This window comes from Morchella importuna, assembly GCF_003444635.1.
Source record: "Morchella importuna strain M04M26 chromosome Unknown Morimp01GS051, whole genome shotgun sequence".
In the NCBI taxonomy this organism is placed as follows: Eukaryota; Fungi; Ascomycota; class Pezizomycetes; order Pezizales; family Morchellaceae; genus Morchella; species Morchella importuna.
The window spans coordinates 211,614-231,207 of NW_025763448.1; the positions used below are offsets into that span (position 1 = coordinate 211,614).

At 47.9% G+C, this 19,594-nt stretch overlaps 3 protein-coding genes across 3 annotated transcripts; all 3 read right to left on the reverse strand.

Annotated features, from left to right (window-relative positions):
* Positions 1-4,956: 4,956 nt before the first annotated feature.
* LAJ45_10839 (uncharacterized protein) lies at positions 4,957-5,472 on the reverse strand (the record flags this gene model as incomplete). The annotated part of the gene is made up of 2 exons (XM_046120354.1): positions 4,957-5,295; positions 5,365-5,472. The coding sequence occupies 2 exons, from the start codon at positions 5,470-5,472 to the stop codon at positions 4,957-4,959; spliced, it is 447 nt and encodes a 148-aa protein (XP_045966479.1).
* A 158-nt stretch (positions 5,473-5,630) lies between these two features.
* LAJ45_10840 (uncharacterized protein) lies at positions 5,631-7,616 on the reverse strand (the record flags this gene model as incomplete). The annotated part of the gene is made up of 11 exons (XM_046120355.1): positions 5,631-5,633; positions 5,692-5,768; positions 5,835-5,876; positions 5,960-5,976; positions 6,204-6,214; positions 6,938-6,941; positions 7,024-7,113; positions 7,175-7,181; positions 7,271-7,370; positions 7,437-7,446; positions 7,558-7,616. 11 exons carry the CDS (start codon positions 7,614-7,616, stop codon positions 5,631-5,633), a joined length of 420 nt encoding a protein of 139 aa, XP_045966480.1.
* Positions 7,617-12,470: 4,854 nt separating this feature from the next.
* On the reverse strand, positions 12,471-18,780 carry LAJ45_10841 (uncharacterized protein; the record flags this gene model as incomplete). Its single annotated transcript, XM_046120356.1, has 3 exons — positions 12,471-13,240; positions 13,334-15,382; positions 15,429-18,780. The coding sequence occupies 3 exons, from the start codon at positions 18,778-18,780 to the stop codon at positions 12,471-12,473; spliced, it is 6,171 nt and encodes a 2,056-aa protein (XP_045966481.1).
* Between the last annotated feature and the right edge of the window lie 814 nt (positions 18,781-19,594).

Below are 19,594 nucleotides of genomic sequence, written 5' to 3' on the forward strand. Positions count from 1 at the left end.
GTTTAAACTTTCCAAATAAATATGGCTGTTACTGAAAAACATATTTTTCCTAGCTGTTCCCGAATAGACTAGTCCAGCCGCAGATGTATAGATGGGACTAGGAGGCTATTCACAAAACCTCAAGTCTATTCGTGAATCATCTGACATACGTATACATATGTGTGAATCGCCTAGAACATACCGCTTTGACTGGTGAAATCGGACAATGCACTAGCAACCACCAAAGAGCAAATAAACCTAACCCTCCGCAGAATCTTTGAGAAATCGATTTTAAACGAGAGCCTAAAGCCAAATTTTGACCAAGTTTCACTTATTCTGCTGCTCCCATTGCTTTGTCCAACTTCGCCAGTTAATATTTAATATACCTTTTATTTAGTGATGGGCACAAAACAAGTTGTCTCGAGACTGTTTAGTGTCGGGTGTTTGGCGCAACGTTAATAAGACGAAACCTTGGGACTGGCAAGGCGAGAAAGACCTTTTTGATGTCTTCTATGCATTAGAATATATTCTCCCGCTCTAGTCCCAAAACAAATTGCTTTTTATTTGCATTAATTAGGATGATTACAGAGCCCTCCCAGTGTTATATATATCAGGCCACAATGTAAAAAAGTTTCGATACTTTGACATGACTAGACCATTCTCTAAGACTTTCAAGATTGAGTTCAGAAAATGCAAGCCGAGATCGTTTGGACTTTCTTGTCTCGTCTCGCTCTACACCCGGTATGAACCGTTGGTAGTCGGTGCGGCGGTTTTGGTAATCAGGTTTTATCACTGGCTATGGAAAGAGCTACTGAATTGGTAGAAGATTTTAGCGTCTGCGTGTCTCAATCTCATTGTACTCTATATATATTCTATGTATGTATATACATCTCTGTAAGTATAATAGGCGTATGTCGAGGCCCCATGTCTTAGTTAATTGCCCGGCCAATTAGATATATATTATAAGGTTTCTCAACGCGACTGCTATTAATGGCGTGCATGTGTAAGTACATTTAAGGATTCCCTGGACCCATCTTTTGTAAAGCATACAATAGCGGTCGTGTCCACCGGGGGGGGGGGGGGGATTATGAAATATGAATAGCTAGGAACTCTTTCCTTCAATAACCGGTGCAATCTATTGTCACTCTAGCTCTACTTGAAAATCCAGAAACTCTCTACACATATGCATAGTTGATCGAGTAAGTATTGAGCACACAATTAAGACCAGGAGCCGGCGCCTTCCTTCTGTCTAGAGTACAGGTTTCCATAGATCCATCCCAGAGAGCTGTATGGTACGTATCCTCATCGAATATCAACTCAAAGAGAGGAGTAGAGGAGAAATGGTAGCTATAGCGGTGGTCGTGATAGGGTCAGTAGGCTTTGCATGCATATGCGCTGGTGGCGAAAAGTCGTCGATATCTGGCAGTATGTACAGTACGATGCCGGTCGTGGGGGTCAGGCGCGGCGTCGCAACGCCGCGCGCGCAACCAGATTTCCACAACCTTTTCACGGCGGGTTGGTACACAAGATATTAAATGTCAAATTATTGTTATTTATCTACTATTTAACAACTATACAAAAATTCAGCTCTCCAAAGGATCAATTGTGGTTGCTGTGCTGGTGGTACCTGTGATGGTTCGGGGGGCGTTGCGACGCCGCGCCTGACCCTCACGACTGGCATCGTACTGTACATATGTGTAACTGTACATATACTTAGGGTGCTCTACTGGTCTGAATAATATAGTCTTAATATCACCGCCACCAGTTAGTATTCTATTGGCCGAGATGAGACGAACACACAGTAGAGTTGACTACATATACATATAGACATACCCCAAATTTGAGCGGAGCCCAAACTCCACTGCGAGCCGCACCGCTACAAAATCACTCAAGCTCCGCATGGTATCAACGGCCGTTATATAGTATTCGTCCGTTCAAGGGCCCGAGAGGCCGTTGAGCGGCCAATGACCGTTCAGAAGGTGTTTGGCAACGACCAACCGTTCAGTATCCCTTAAACCGTCAGGTCTAATTGAAATGGCAGTTAACTTGTTTCAGTAAACATGATGGTTTGAACTCTGCAAGTGGAGATATCCAGTATGATCTGCTGGCGTGACGGTATGACTGAGACCAGCGTTCAATCCATCATCTTTACTGAATGTGGTGAACAGCTGCCATTTAAATTCGGCCTAACGGCTTAAGGGATAGGAACGGAGCCTAACGGTGTTGGCCGGCTGTCGTGTTCACTCTCTGTTTCAATCGACAATTCGAGACGAAAATACGTAGAATAAACTTCGATTAAGACAAAACGAGAGAAACAAGATGTATGTATAATAGACAGGGAGATAGCGAGCTAGTTATAGGGTCGTTCCGCTGCGGACACCTTTACAAAGGGATTGTCCACATTTCCACATTCTGTACTGACTAATACATGACAAATCACTTTACGGCAAATGTGCCCAACAACGGTCAACTGTATATAAAGTGTAAAAGGACTTCTAAAGCTTAGAGCTGGTACGAAAGTACACTGCCCCCAAGGGGGACGTTCGAATTTCTTAGTTTGCTGGCCGGTAGGAGGGATGTCAGGGTCTCGTCTCAGTGTCTGCTTCATGTACACACTCTTTCATATGTTCTCTTTCCTCTGTCTCGTTTTCTTCGGCGGTTTGGTAGGGGAGGGGTGTTGTTCACGCCATAGCCTAGGCTCCATGCGATATTCTTGTACCCAGAAATAAATGAAACACTGATTTAAAAAAAAAAAAAAAAAAAACTTCTAAAGCTTAGGTCCTTACTAAACCGCAACAAGTTTATGGCAACCACGCAACATGCCACCTTGCAACGGAACCGTTGAGACCAAGCACTCCTTTAAAAAAATCATAAAGCACTAGTAATCCGTTCGTGAAACCCGAATGGAAGCTCGCCTGGCAGCGAAATCGAACGGCCGTTGATACCATGCGGAGCCTCAATGTATGAATACCTAACCCTAACTAATAGCAACAAACTCCCGGGGTAGCAATAATCTAGGGAGTTATCGCCACGGTATCGTAGCTCTATTTTCTTATTATATTTGGCTGCTCTCTGTCTGTATGTACTATGTTGATGACATCTAGCATGCGTACCATCGGTGGGCCAGGAACCCGTCCTCATCGGTGGCCATGGCCAGGAATAGAGAGTAGCGAAAGGCATACTTGTATATACAGCGCCATGCCATAAGTCATGGGAAGGCGCGAGGTCGCAACGCCTGAACACAAAATCTTTCGCCACCATCGATGGCGCCCAGAGACCATGTACCCCGCCAGCCAGCTAGGAGGGAATGACCAGCCTCCCTGCTGTGGCAAAAAACCGGAGTCTTACAACTCTGGTTGGAGGAGAATAGGGTAGATGTTCTGGAGGACTGGCTTGCCTATTCCATCCCATTGAACATGTTTGGGTACACCTCAAGAAGCTTTACCATCAACAGTACCCCCATTTGGCATATGGTACTAGATCACCTTAAGTATTAAAGCCCCTTGTGGAGGAAGGTCTAATTCATTGCTGGGAACTGTTACCTGATGATTTATTTGGTAGCTAGTTGAGAGCAGGCCTAGGAGAATAGAGCTGTTATAAAGGCAAGGGGTTGGTATACAAGATATTAAATGTCAAATTATTTTTATTTAGCTACTATTTAACAACTATACAAAAAACCAGCTCTCCAAAGGATCAATTGTGGTTGCTGGGTGGGTAGTCGTGGTGGCCCGGGCGGTTGCTACGCCGCGCCTTCCCATGATTTATGGCCTAGAACTATACTTACCGACTGACGAATCATTTGGCCTACACGTAAACAAAATTTCAAGCGACATCACAGCTAGCCTGTATTAATACATATATTTACTCGATCTCCCTTGAATATATATGCAATCTAACTAACCCAACAAGGCGCCGAGATCTTTTGAGGTTACTTCACTCGAGTAAGGCTACCACTCTCTAGCTGTTCTCATGGAGAGAGTTACTTGTCTCGGTACATCTGCGACAGGGGGAGCTGGCGGGTGCCTGGCTGCATGGTTCTGGAGTTGACTGAATATATACCATAGCATGGTCTTGTTGACATGACTGGAGAAGATACTTATGTATAGATCACATCAACCAGCGGGATAGCCTACAATTAGCGTCCGTAAAATGGGCCAATATTACATATTGCATGTTATATTAAATCTTCGACTTGAGGTGTATTTGGATGGTACACAATCGCAATTACGTCCAGAAACGGCAGGAAATACGAGTAAGGGTACTCACATGTATACATGGTTAGATGATCTTTAGGATACCGGGTTCATCCCATTCATGTAATGCCAAGCTATCTTTTCTCCAATAATCGAGAGTGGCTTAACGATTGGCTATCAGGCGCAGTGACTTTGCCAGTGAGAACTAGTATACGTAGCCTAGAAATATACATATGTCTTAGGTTGATTGGCTTAAAGTCGAGGACATTCTGTTCTTTAGACATGACTCGACGTACCAAAAAAGACAAAGGGTGAATAAGAAACAGATAAAAACCGATAAAACGAGAAAAAAAGAGAAACTTTAAGGTAACACACCCAGGTTAAAAAAAAGACACAAGAGACAGTAGCTCCCTCCACCGACCGATGTCTGCAGAAATCTGATCTCTAGAAATGTACCTAGTAAAAACATCTTTCCCGGTCCGCGAGGCCACCGATACCTACATGTATCTTAAAGACACATGACTAAACATAAAATAAATGTCCCCCCGAATAACTTCATTGCCGATGCTGTTGATCAACACTCATTCAATGAGAATAGATTAGAAATGAAAATAAAGAAAATAAACCATAGAAAGACGGCCACCGTATACCAGCATCAAATAATATCGAATAGATGAAATACTGGAAACACCCCCTGAAATATCAAATGTTACCTGTCACTAACGGGCGGGGCGTATTGCACCGTTCATCAGCTTGAGGAAATGCTAACCTCCACGTGCACGTCCTAAGCAGTCATCTCAGCCTCCGTCCCGTGAAGATGGTCATCCAAAATCTTTATAGCCTCCTCGATCATTGCCTTTATTTTCATACAGTCAACGGTGAGGAATGTCCACATGTCTTCGTAATCCATTCTCTTTTCTGGATGTTCGTAATCATGTCCTGAAGAATTTCTTCGCTTTTTAACCATGTCGAAAGCTTCCTTGGAGATAATACTGTGCCAACGGTGTGGTTCTTTGACACCACCGAGACTTTCACCCATATGTACCACGCAGTACAATATTGCCAAACGGTCCATCTCTTTTTCGCTAACCGTATTCCTGGAAATCTCGATATCAATGAAAGTCTATAAGAGTTAATAACCTTCATCCTCATTGAATCAAACAGACTCGGCTTGTTCGAGGGTGAAAGGTACCTCTTTTGTAAACCCCGCCTTTCGCATCATGTAGTCAATTTTGTTGATTTTCGAAAGGGCGGATTCGAAAAACTTTTGGTCCCTCTGACAGGAAACACCGAAGTTCATTGCTCGAATCCCAGGAAATAGGTAGATATAATGAGTTTCCGAAGAATGATGGTCCGAGTGACCATTCGTTATGGGTACAGGAGGTCTTTTGTATCGAGGTGTAAGTTTTTGTCGGGGTTTCAAGGTCTTATGGAGAGAATATCGTTTAGAAATTATCGTTACTACCGGTATTCGGTAAAGTTATCAATTGCCCAGAGAGATAATCTTTGGGAGTTATACGAGCCTCAACTCCCCACTTATGTGCGCACTCGTGCGCACTAGACGCAAAATGTGCCCAAGAATCACTGTCTTATGAGCTGGCATTTACTGTAAGTATAAGCATGCAAAAGTACATAATACCAATCAAAAAATATAACAGCCACCTTTTCTGAACACGAATTGCTTAATCAAGCACTCATAGTACTCTATGGGTACAACACATAGCTGTTGTCTAATTGAGAAAGGAACGAGTAAGCCCCTTCAGTACCGTCACTAGATCAACGGATACTTCTAGCTCTGACAACACTAATGGCAATTAGTATATATCCAAATTACGAGATACCTGGTTTTCTTTCATTTCTATTGGTCCAAGCTTCCCTATCTATCAATCAATGTTACACTTCGATTGTTCCTTAGCGGTTTACAGCTGGATATTTGCACTTACACGCAAGGCTCTAAACCATGAGTCAATTGCAAGCATATGCATCGACCGTTTTAAAGGAAGCTTGTATTCTGAAAAGACTAGTGCCTACCTAGAGCAAAGCTAGAGGGAGACGTGAGGAGGACGACGCACAGGGCAGACCTTTTTGTTGATTGATAACTTATTGCCAACCTTCATTTACTCCGCCGGGCCATAGTAGGCTTCGCAATCTCTTGATTATTTCTTGACTTATCTACTGGGCCGTAGATGAAGATCGGTGTAGTATCTTGTAAATTCTAGGAGTGATGAATACGTTTATGATGGAGGTAGATAAGAAAATTATTAAATGCCGTTAATCAATCCTCAATATATCGCACAAAATTAATATAAAAGTCATGTGATAGAAAGCTGTAGAATGATGACCTATAAGTCGTCTAGTAATCGTTTTAAGCTCGTACCTGACGTTCGTAGTTAACACCCGATTAATGGTAATGTGTAAAGAAATTAATGCGTTTCCGTCGGTGTTGGTATTGCGAGTTATCAAAATTATCCGGACATTGTTGCAATCAAATTTTTAACTTCAACGTCGCCTTTCTCCACAACCATAAGGAGGGAGTACAAGTGATTTGATTACTGTGATTTCTTGTGCCTCTATTACTTTAAGGTTCAATATAAGCTCAATTAAAGTAGTTTCAAAATTTGGTTATTCTAGCCAATTTGTGTGTGGTTGCGGCGCGAGCGTCCGGATAATTTTGATAACCCATAATAACAACCATGACCCGTAACGATAAGTCAGTGTTAGGACCTTGTCGAGGAGCCATGAAAAAGTCTTTTTTCTAGACGCACCATACTAGAATCGCCTCTCTTAGCATTGATACGACCTAAACACATTATGACCGGTCGAGTTACATTCTTGTAGAGTAGGTACATACATGTAGTGCAACTGTCGGTTGCTGGCATATGGTGTAGGGATGTAGCTATTCTTGGCGCCACTCGTAACCATGCTGGAATCTGGGTATACACTGCATCTATTATTAATTCGACAGAGTATTAAATTCGACGGGTAGATGCAGATACACGCACCAAAAGCCTATCGATTTGCATCAGATGTTCCCGTACAAATTTTGACCCCTGGAAGCTAGCCAATCTCTCGAGGTATGGCGGTACCATTTACCTAACGGAGGTGGTTATCTCGGGGTTTGCGTTCCGCTTCACAGACCGGCCTTACTGTTTCGCTCCCAGTGTAAACGCGGGAGGGCCCCTTGGTGCGACTAAATACCTGCGAAGATACTGTTTTAGCGAAGGATAGGTAGAGGGAGTATATCTGGGAGACAGCTCTACTAACCCATCGAAGGCTAGTAGTTTAGGATCTCCAATAACTGGGAAAGGTCGCTGTACAGAGAAAGCGCGTAGTTTCTGAGTGCGATGTTAACAACACCATCTGTCATCTTTGTACTGGCGTGGACTTTCCACTTGGGACGAAAAAGTTGACTTTGCCAAGAGCTTTGTTTATCAAGATTTTCATATTAGCTAATCATGGGCGGGTCGTGTTTGGTAGGGGCCCGTGACGAACTCGGGAGTTTCAAACTGAGTTACTAACAGACAGTTTTAAACTGGTTAAAAACTGGCTTGAGGAAAGCTGGGTGTCATGGTTATGAACTAATCACTGGTGTAAACCGAATTTTTGTATGGGTTAGGGTAATTCGAGGTGTAAAATCGGATTAGAAAATGAAATTTGGGGTGGATTAGGGTAATCTTGGGGTAAATTTGGAGTGGAAATCAAGGTTAGTTCATGACATCTGACAGTTAAAAACTGCTGTTTATGACAGGCTGAGTTCGTGACGCTGTTTTTGACTCGAGCTCTGAGTTCGTTACGGGGCACTAGTGTTTGGGACTGTCATTAGCCGTAGTTATTTGTGGTAACTAGCCTTGGCACGATTAAGCCCAAATCTCTAACCCCACCAGATATCAAGAACCATCATCACCAAGTGAGTGGTATCCAAGGTAAGGGAACATGGCGAGCATAATCGAGAGATTACGGCTCTAGCCACACCACCACATTTTACTTATTTACCCCGAATATCGTAAGTGAATCTGCAGGTAAATTGGTATCAAATTCGGTATCTCGACGCACGAGCAGGTGGGGGAACAGTGCAGTAATACCGGTGACGTGGGTTCTCCGGTCCAGACTCTTGTATAAGAGCCATATATCGGCCCGGGAGTTCTTTTTCGGCGATACCTAGTCTGATGTCATATCTAGCCCCGACCGCATTAAGATTCTGTGAAATATATTCGTCTGTAGTGGAGCGCCAAGAACAAACAGTGTGCCTCCGTCGGGGAGCGAAGAAGGAATGGCCGGCGCTTTGCTTTTGGTTCCAGTTTCCTCTCTAGGAAAGGTTCGAGTCTTTGTTCTGCGCATATTCCTGACCAGGCCTTGTATGCGCATCAGAAAACGAAGTGTATAGGACTTTAATGGATCATGAATCTCGTCATGGGTAATCACTCGTAGAAATTGAAATGAAGTTTAAAATGGTATTATGGGCCGACGCTCACAAAGCTCGGACAAATCTATTGACCCGTGGCTCAAGATGTTATCTGTCTGTCAAATATTCAATAGTATCATTGGCTTGGGCACTTGCTCCGGCCGACTGGTCACAGATTTGAGATGGGAATTCGGTCTGGCCATATTCCTAAGATATTCGAATTTAATTATTCGATAAGCAGGAGGTCATGTGGACATGAGCGCGATCTTCAGCATGAGACCGAAAGGCTAATCATATCAATCCATAACACGAGAGTGTTTCGCTATTCAGCTATAAATGGCGGCCGCCATAGCCCTCTTCCCAATACCAACTGCTTGGAGGGTCTTCGTGAGGTATGTGTCCACTTTGGAAGAAGATTTTATATAGAAAGCGAGATCTTTGGCTGCTGGTGACCTGAGCTAGGCAGTATCCTGTTTTGAGTTCCGTCGATGTATTAAGAAAATGGTTTCAAAGGTGGGATACGTTGCTCACGAAATTACAAACAATAAAAAGCTTTCGGTTGTGCATATGTTAGTTTTTTCGGCTTCTCCCGAAAGTCACATCAGATTAATTTCTCCTCATCAAAGGCTATATCCCACACCTTGGTAAGATATCAAGATTCAGCGTCGTCTCTAGATCATGCCCAGTGATCGATCTAATCGTATTTTTTAGCCGGATATAAAACCTTCGGTACACAAGCCCAGCTGTGCGACACAAGGCATCCCTGACACACGGATCAACGTACAACAGCGGGTTGCGAGGCAAAAAAAATAATATTAAAAAAAAAAGCCTCTCTGCAAAAATAGGAGAGACTATGCCTGTACTTGATTGTTTCTAGACCTTCTCAAACCTCCGAGATATGCCATGATATGTTGGTATTCTCCCGCCGGGCACCAACCAAGTAGTATATGGCATACCGCAATACCGGGTTGACATGGCTCGGGTTCCAATCGAGAACTGCGGCTCATTGACCAATTTCAGCTGCAAGCTCAGCTGATCAGGGTGACACCAGAGGTCGCGAATACATCTCGTTAGAGAAGTCAGCAGATTGAATACAACAGGTTGCTAACGTGTGATACGTACTTCAATGGCCAATTCCATCCCGAGTTGACGCCGCCAGGGAACCGGATTGATTGATCGACGATGGGAAACAATCCCTAGAAGAACTGCCAATCTCAGAATACTCGCGATGAGATCTCAATGAATGACCAATGGGTTTTAAGACCAAGATGGAACCTGCTGCTGCTGATTGGGCTTCGTCATTTCCATGGAAGATTCGACGGAAATGAAAGCTACCTAGGAGAGAAGCCCACAGATCCTATTAGCTAGTGGTGAGGTTGATGGTCGGAGTAACTTACATCACAGGCGGATTCATTTTTAGGTTGAGAGGTTGATGGTTATTGATTGGAAGTGGGGTGTCGCAGCTCAGGTCGGAGGATAAGAGTAGGCCCAGGGTAAGGCCCAGGGTAAGGGTTTAATTCGGGGGTAACTACGCTAGCCAATGAGAAGGCCTAGTTGGCAATTGGGTAAATAATTAATTTGCCACCCCCCTGAACCATTTAAAGTTGAAAAATTCAATCCACCCAGACGTCGAATTCCCTCACACAGGAAGCTACGGTTTCACTGTGGTTGACACTGGGCGGCATGTGCGACTTCAGTCATCTAAGCCTATCAAACATAGAATTTAAGGATACCTGGATATTACATGGTTTTTGAGGGGATCAAGAGGGATTGATAATTCTCTATTTGGTTTAATTAGGTGGTAAAACTATCGGAAATTCATGGTCTACGCGATCTTTATGTGAGAGGTAGATAGATAACAAGTTTCAAAACTACATTTTCTTCAGACATTATTTCGCCAGGTTCCAATTTCATGATCACATAGGAATAAACTTAAAACCCATAAAATGTGGTTTTCTGATTGAATTTGTTCAAACTGTGGCATAAATATTTTTATTCATGGGCTATCACTCGGAGATCGTACTAAATTGGTGGAGCAAAAAATCTTTTTTTTAATTCATTAATCGCATGGTGGAGTAATATTGTACATGATCGATCGATTGACTAACACCGTGCAGAATATCAACTGCAGGCAATGATAGTATCTATGAAAGGTTCTGTCTATAACTCTGAGCTGGTCCCGTAATAACTACATGTAGCCTTAGGGGAACATATATATATATATGAAATAATATTGAATAGGGCATCTACTTCGATTTCAATTAAACTTCGGGTCATGAAGGGAATTAATAAAAGCTATATATCGGTACATGGTATATACAGAGACGTTAAAACGGTAGCTACATGCATACAGCCAGAGAAGGAACTCAACCTATTCTACAAGAGACAATCGTCATTGAAGAAAAACACGACTCTCTATACATGATTCCCAACATAGACTCTTGAGTGTATATGTAGAAGCGATTACAATCTGGGCCAACTCTTTCTTCCCATAATCTTTAATACCTCATTACTCCAGAAAGTTTCTCCAGCCCTAGAACGAGCAGCTTGACGGGGAAGAGTTCCCCCATGAAACCTAAGATTTAGAACCCCAACCAGACACACCTCCTTAACTAGACATTGATTACCACCGAAAGAGCACAAGAAGCCTCTAATATCTATGAATAACAGCCCTGGAGTCCCTCCTTCTAGCCAATAGGCTTCCTATGGACAAAGGTCGCACTAGGATTCACCCCCTCCAAAGCATAGCCATTCCAAGAACCAAGAAGGGAACGTCTCAAAAGACCAAACGTACTTAAAATACATATCTCCGATCATCATAGGCCTCCAACAACCAAGCTATAGCTGTTTCCAAGCCTTATCGCTACATCTTCGGTAGTACATCATGGCTCATCACTCGGCCACCTGAGTCCGGCATGGTGGCCTTCTTCCTCTATTCACCGAATACATCGCATAGGCGCTTGCAAAGCCCTGCAGAAACCACACAAAGAGTTTACCCGTGAAGTGAGTAGAATTATTATCATAAAAAAGCTATGTATGGAATATCCAATACCCCCCTCCCTCTCGCTCTCCAACAACCCACCCTCTGCTCCTCCCCCTCACGCGTCGGCAGAATAATGCGTTTCCAGCATAGACATATAGAACCCATAACAATCGCTGTTTAATTCACCAATCCATCTAGCATTTCCATATGACAATCCGGCCGACGCCCAATAAAATAACTCTCTCCCCCTTCCCTTCCCTCCACCTTGGCCCACATATGGAACCCACCCCACTGACTACAAAGCTATGTAACTAACATGTACCCACACCTACGTCCACACCGCGCAGCCCGTAAAATACAACAGAAGGAAAGAAAATAACAGGGTTTATAACAACTCCAGCATATACGTATAATGCATGCCATGCGCAAAATATCCACAATGAAGAAGAAGAAGAGGACGACGCAAAATACAAAAGAAAGGAAAACAAAAGATGGAATAGAACAGATCCAGGCCTAGTGTGATAAGCAGCGTGGGGGGGAAGAGTGGGAAGAGGCGGGGGGATGAGATGGGATGAGAAAGAGCTAGAGAAAGAATATAATAGCCATAAACCATACCTAGCAAAGAGGAAAATAAGGATTAAAAGTGAATAATTACCTCCCCTCTTTCCCTGCTCTCGCCCCCCTCGAGACCACCCCGCCTCACGTCCGGATGACATCACACCGATAAGAAAAAGACCACACAAGAAAAGAAGGAAGAAAGTAAAAAAAAAAAGAAAAAGAAGACCCGAGATAAGGGAAAGATAAGAATTTAATCACAGATAACTACTGTCCCTCAAAATCCCCATATACCCGTACAACACCACACCCCCATTCCCCTCACTCTCCTCCTACCTATCTACTCACTCATCACTCATCACTCATCAAACCTCGCCCTCAACTTCTTCCTCTCGCTCTTAACCTTCTCCCACAAATCCTTCGGCGGCCTCCCCAACGGATCCACCTTCGCAATCAGCACCTCGTTAACCTTGCGATAAAACGGGATCCCCTCGTCTAGCGACTCGCCGTCGTCCACCAGATGGTGCAGATTGACGACCAGGACTTCATGCCTTTGGTTGAAGCTGATCATCTGCGTGAGCACGCTCACGAACGTATTCCAATTGAACCCAGTTGGAGAGAGGAAGTCGCGGCCGTGCAGAGTAATCTTCTGGTCGTCGCCCTCGCAGTGCGAGATGTGGAAGATCATCTCTTTGGTTGTAACTATGGCTGGAGAATCTTGGGCCGGAGAACCATTGGCTGGAGAAACTTGAGCTGGAGCGCCTGGTGGTGGCGGAGGCGCTGACTGGACGTCTGGTTGTGCCTGTTGTTGCGCCTGTGGTGGTGCTTGCAATTGAGCCTGCGGTTGCACCTGAGGCTGCGGCTGCGGTTGTACCTGCGGCTGTATCTGCGGCTTTCCCTGCGGCTTTCCCTGCTGATCTACCTGAGCCTGTGGTTTGGGTTGCAGCGGCGATGGTACTTGTGGCGGAGGAGAAGGAGATACCCGTATTGGCGATAGCGGCCTCAGCGGTGGTGGTGATTGGAACAATGGTCTACCACTCACAGGTATCGTTGGGAAACCAGCCAACCCCGACGCCGATCCATGAATCGGTGAGACACTTGCAGAACCCGCGTCACGTAACAGAGTACCTATAACATAACAGGGCAGATCATATTAGCTTCTCTCCTTTTCTGGGATACCCGAAACCCTATGTTAAGGGGAGGGGAGTGGGGGGGACTTACCAATGGGCTGTTTAATGTCTGCACCCGGACCAACCTTCCCGATAGAGGGTTCCCAGTAGAGGAAGTTGTCCCTCGGGACTAAAGGTTGGATCTTCTTGGAGTCGATGTACTCTGGTGTCATAGTTGACCGTGCAGGTGGGAGTGAGAGTGGGGTGGACTGTCTTGTTGTGGATGCCATGACCCTTTCGGCGGTTGATGGAGAGGCATCGGGAGCGATAGAAGAGGCAGTAGTTGATGCAGCGGGAGTCTGTTCTCGAGTAGTAGTAGGAGGTGCTTGGGGGTCTGTCCGCTGAGCTGGTGGTAATGGATTGGCAACAACAGGACTACCACTTGTAACGCTTGGGTCATCATTGGATTGCATTTCGCGGAGCTTGCTTGATCCAAGGCGTCTTCCCGAACTATTCTGAGGTGTCTGAGGCACCTGCACTGCAGCAGGAGGGGTCAGGGCATCAGGCAACGGTGTCGTCGCCTGTGCTGGATGCGCTGCGGGCGAATCTTCTGGAACGGGGTGGACCTGCATCTCTTTACCCTTATCTGTGGCCAGTGGTGAGACATTCCTGGCTACGATTACGGGCCGCGGAACAACAACATGTTGAGAGGAGCCTGCGGTGGTGGCCACAACAGGGGTTTGCTGGATGGTGGGCTCATCCACAGGTGGCGGCGGCGGCGCCACCGCCGCCGCCAGCTGCGGCTGCTGCTGCTGGACAACTGGTCTGTTCGGGGAAGGCGTGCTTTCCGAAGGCTGGCCGCTGCGTCGTGCATTAGTAATTAGTCGACCACCTATACTCTGTCCAGGAGACGCGATCGGCGACGGAATAGGTGCATTCGGGTATTCCGGGGTAGTGGTCGCACTTCCGACTCTCGGAACCGCGGCTTTGGATTTTGCGCTCTTCGTCTGAGTTTGTTTCCGCGCCGCCGCAAGTAATTCTGCTGAAGATGTGGACCTCGGATTCGGGCTTACACCACCCGGCTTCGCTGCGATCGAGCGCGGCGTGTTGGTCGGCTCTGGGCGTCGGTACGGCTGTGGTCTGGGTAACGGCGCGGGCGTAGAAGGTGATGCGCGAAGTGGCGAGGAGGAGCTGGGAGGGTTGACGGGGGTGAAGCCTATGGTGGCGGGGAGCCAATTATTAGACGGGGTGGCCGGGGGTGGTGGTGTACGAGTTGTACTTGCAGCAACAGCAGCGCCATCGGAATGCGATTCCTCAGCGCGCGAGTGTGATGTTCCCTCACCCTGCGCGTGTTCCGCGTTTGGTAACTTTAGGGAAACGATGAGTGTTCGCTTTGGGGCTGCTCGTGGCCCGGTGGGCTTGGCCTTGGAGGTCTTTTGTTTGGCTGTTTCTTTGGACGACTTGGCTGTATCTTTGGCCGCTGAGTTTTTGGCTCTGGACCTTCTCTTTACACCTGTAGTGGGCGCAACCGCGATGGCCTCGTGAACCTCATCCGTTTGCTGGGGGGCTTGTGGCTCCTCAGCAAGCTGGACAGCTGTCGCAGAGGCCGGAGGTGCAGAAATGGGAGGTATAGGCAAGGTCAAAGGCAACGGCGAGCTCCTCTCGAGGGCAGGAGCATCAGATGTAAGTTCCTCCGCCGGCACCTCCGCGGCCCAAAGTAACAAAGAAGCCCCATGTTGAATATCTACAGACTGGCTATACGTTGGCACAGGATTAGACCCTTCATCTTCGGCATCGTTAATAGCAGGCCCCGCAACAGTCGGTTCTTGTCCTTCAAGTGGAGTGATAGCACTATCCAGAATTTCCTTGCCCTTCCCCTTCAATGCTTGCCCATCATTGACAGGTGGCCGTGACTCGTCATCAATATCCATGGGTACGGTTGGGTCCTGCTCGGAGACAGTATTCGCAGCGCTCAAATCCTGTTCTGGAAGCGTTGGCTGAATACTTGACTCACCGGCATCATCATTGTTGGTCATGATAACATCCACCTCGTCGTTTGGATAAGGAGATGAGGTATCCATGGGTGTACAAGCAGTCTCCAGGGGCGGGGGCGGGGGTGGAGTTGAAGCTCGAGCCGGCGGATCTACTGTGGTGACGTTACCTGTATATATCAGTAGCAATTCTCATAATCAATAAAGATAACATACCTGAATCATCGAGAGCTTTAGCCGGCACATCTTCTGCCCTCTCTACCACCACGGAAGATGTGTCTACCACCACAGCGGACGGAGTGGATATGGGGTCTTGTGGCTCCTCCACTGCCACCGGTGGTGGCAGCACGTGCACCGTTGGTGTACCTTCTGTTTGGTCTGCAGCTACGGTAGCGTTCAATGCCGTTGTAACTTCTTGTCCTCCTTCTTGTGGCGTACCCTGCCTTTCCTGTTCGATCGGTGTTTCCTTTGCTGGTGTCTCCTCCGGTTCGTCGTGCAAACTTCCATGCACAGCGTTTGGAACCTCGGGCTCCTTCGCAGGTATCGCATGGGCATCGCCCCCCAGCTGCTTCACCGATGACCCCCCCTCCTTCTTGTTCCCGTGCTCCTCTATTACTGCCTCATCCCCGACTACCTCTTTTGCAGTAGGTTTCTCATTGTTATTCACAACCTTAACCTGGAGTTTTCCCTCATCTTCCTCCTTCACGCCATCCTCCAGACCACTCTTTATAGCTCGCGCCCCCTTCTCTTTAGCCTCCGCTTCGATAAGCCTGTTATTATTCAAGTTGTGAAATTCTTTGACCTCCTCGTTCGTAACAAGCTTTTGTGCCCTAGCCCTAACCCTGACATCATCTACAACATCTTGTGAAAGATGTTCAGCCGTCGTTGTGACTTTGTTTTCTGCGGTTTCTGGCTCGGGTATCTTTCCGTTCTCGGTGGTTTTTGAGTGCTGCTTGGCTGCTTTTTCTGAGGCTTTCGGTGGCTCCTGGGCTGCTTCCTGTGGCTTTTCAATTTCCATTGGGGTAGGCTCCTCAGGTTGCACAGAAACTACTGGAATCTCTGGGGTGGTTGTTTCTGCCGCTGCATGGAGTGCTTCTATTGCTGGTGGTTCTTTCTGGGGAAGTTCAATGGCCGGTGTGTTTGCGGTTGCGGTTGCGGTTGCGGTTGCGGTTGGTTGTTCAGCCTCTGGAGTTCCTTGAGTTTCCGTAGACGCTGTGCTGTCCGCTACTTCCGACGCTGCTGGAATTGGCGGGGTTTGTGAAGTTTCTGGAACAGGTTGTGGCCAAATATCTGCTGATAGTTGAATTTCATTGGGAGGTTCCTTAGGTGGCTGAGTTTGCTCCGGCGGCCGTTCTCCCTCAGTAGGCTCTATTTCTGGTGGATGCTCTGGATCGTCAGGAACAAATGTTTCCGCTGAGACTTCTAGATCATAGGTGTGATCTATCGCCATTGACCATTCTGGTTCTTCAGGGAGATCTGTGGCTATTGGCACCTCCGGTCCTTCTGGCACCTCCGCCTTTTCCGGCGCTGCAGAAACATCTGGGATTAGCGGCGTTCTGGGCGGCGATTTGATCCTAGTTTTCCTGCGCTTCCTCGCAGGGCCAGCTACTGGGGTGGTTTCTTTCGAGTTTGACATGTCCACATCCTTGCCTTTACCCTTAGACTTCGATGAGGAGGTCTCAGCCTTGGTAGTGCTAGCCCATCTGCTTTCGTTCCGGTTGTTTGCCAAGCTAGTAGATGCCGCCGAAGAGTGTCCGCCTATCTTCCTCTTCCCTAACCGGGTGGAGTTGGTGGCCCCTTCGGGGGTTTGTAAAGATTTGTTTTCTTTCTCGTTATCCTTTGGCGCGGTGGGCGGGGGTGCTGCGATCCTTTGGACTTTTGTAGAAAGCATTTGGGTTGCTGTTCTGGTTGTAGATTCGTCGTCCTCTATCAATCTGCTCTCCTGGGATGCATTACGCACCGGCGAGATACGCAGAAGCCTTGTACCAATTGATGGCGCAAGAGACACCGCCGCCGAAGCCGTGGGCGTGGGCGCCGGCGAGGGCTCCATACTATCTCTAATCTCCCGTCCCATATCCATTTCCACATCTTCCTCCTCAGCAACCCGCTTCTTACCCGCTGGCTCCTTCCGCTCCTTCTCCTTCCCCTTCTTCTTTAACTTGTTCCTTGGCTTCGCTTTCGCCCTCGACATCCCCACCCCTCGCTGAAGTAGGATCACTCCCGTCCTCACACCCGCCATCTGCCCTCTCCGTCCTTTCCAGAAATCCCTATCCTGGCTGCGCACATCCTCTAGTGCAGCCTGGAACAACTCCGGTTTGCTCTTCTTCGACAGCACAATGTCATGTACCGGTCGTGCATGGTGTACCAAGTGCGCCATACACACATCCAGCTGCTCCTGGTTCTGCACCGGGAAGTGGTAATTCACATAGATAACCCACTCTTGCTCCGCACCTGCCTCCGGGAGTAACAGCCCCATCTCCTTCCCTACCACATGGCGCAGTCGCTCATAGCACGGCTTCACCTCCTGGCGCGGCGGCGACTCCGCATCGGGGAAGATATCCGCCAATGGCGACGAGCGCTCATCACGCGGTGGGAGCAGGTCCTGGCCTAGCACATAGCACAGATGGTTTAGTGTGGGAAAGGCGTGGATATTAAATGTGAGGTGCGCAGCAAGCTCGTTCACGTGCGGGTTCGGGGGTGGGGGCGTCAGCGCGGTGGGCCAAGTCACCCATGCAGGCGCGGGCGCCGGCGGCGGTTCTGGGGGCGCGGGGTCGGTGGACGTTGGGGTGGGTGCGTTGGGCGGCGTTTGGGTACCTGAGTCAGAGTCGATGACGCTGGAGGGGATTTCGTTGCGGGGGTTGGAGATTGGGTCGTCTTGCGCGTGGGGGGCGTTCAATTTCGACGGCGTGGCGGTGCACGGTGGTGCTGGGCTTCCGTGCCGTCCGCGGTCTGCGAAGGACAGGGCTGGGCGCTTCGTGGTTGGTGACTTGGCGGGTGGGCTGGGCGACTTGGGGTGGCCGAGTTCCGGCGAGACTTGCTTGGCGGCGGCGTTGGAGGCTGAGCGGCCCTTTCGTGTTGATGTTGAGGGCGTGGGCTTTTTAGTGGTCTTTGTCTTCCCTTTTGTGATTTTTGCGTTGGACCCTGGTGTTTTTGGTGTTGCTGGTGGTCTCCCTGGGCCTCTCTTCTTTGGCTGTAGAGGTGGGGGCGGCGAGGAGGGCAATGGATCGATTGCCCCCTGCCCAACAATCAAGAATCCTCCTGCGACCGTGATACTGTCCAGCATGTCTGGATCCTCCTCCTCCGGCTCCCATGTTGGCTCTCTTGTGCTGGCTGAGCTTTTTGGGCGAGTGAACAAGTGTTTTCTTGTCTTGCGCTTTTTCCGCGGCGGGCCTGCTGTGCTGCTGGGTGTTCTGCTGACGGTCGAGCTGGCGTCATCGTCGGCCCAGTCTATGTCGCCGTCGGCCGGGGGGGCGGGCTGATCAAGGACGGTTTCGGGGTGGCGCCAGGGGCGGTGGGGAGAGGGGGTGAGGGAGAAGGGTGGGAGGACATTCCACCTACGGCTTGACATTGTGGGGTGGTGGTGGTGATGATCGAGGGAGTGGGGGTGCACACTGTGGCGCGTCAGTGGGGGTCAAGTTGGGGTGGAGATGGTTGGGGGAAGGGATGGAGTGGGAGAAGGGAAGGAAGGGAGAACACACAAGCCTACAGGGAGGTTATATTATGCCGTGCTAGGTCTGAGGAGATGACGACAACAGCACTAATGTAAAAAGAAGAGAAAGAGGAAGAAGAAAAAGAAAGTGTAGGGGTGTGGAAGATCTGAACCAATCTCCAACCGTGGGGGGGGAGGCAAATAGAGAATGAGGGAGTGTGGAGAGGAGTGTGGAGAGGAGTGTGGAGAGGAGGGAGAAAGAGTGAGGATCAGAGATCAGAGAAGGGAAGGAGAGAGAAGGAGGTACAACAGGGGAGTCAGAGGGAAGGATTCGAACGTTCTCTGTCGATCTTCAGGAAGAGAAAAAAAATATCTAGCCAACTTGATCTAGACAGTAGAGAAAGCCACGAGTCGACTTCTTCTATTAAGGGCAAGGGCAACGAAAGCAGAATATGAGACACACTGATCAACCAGTTCGAATCATTGTCACGCAGAGAGGGAAATAGACGACTATGAACTCTTCCGGATAAATTCAGGGCTGATTGGCTGGCTGGTTGCTTGTAGTGGGAGTGTACGAACGGGATCGAGAGAAAAAAAGGATTGGTTTGTATACATCTATAAGTGGTAACCTCTGGTACAGTCGTCTCTGGGTCAACGACGAAACCGGTTCGATGGCGAATAGGCCAATCGAAGACAACAAAAGCTAACAAAAGCGCGCCGGCCCATTTGCATT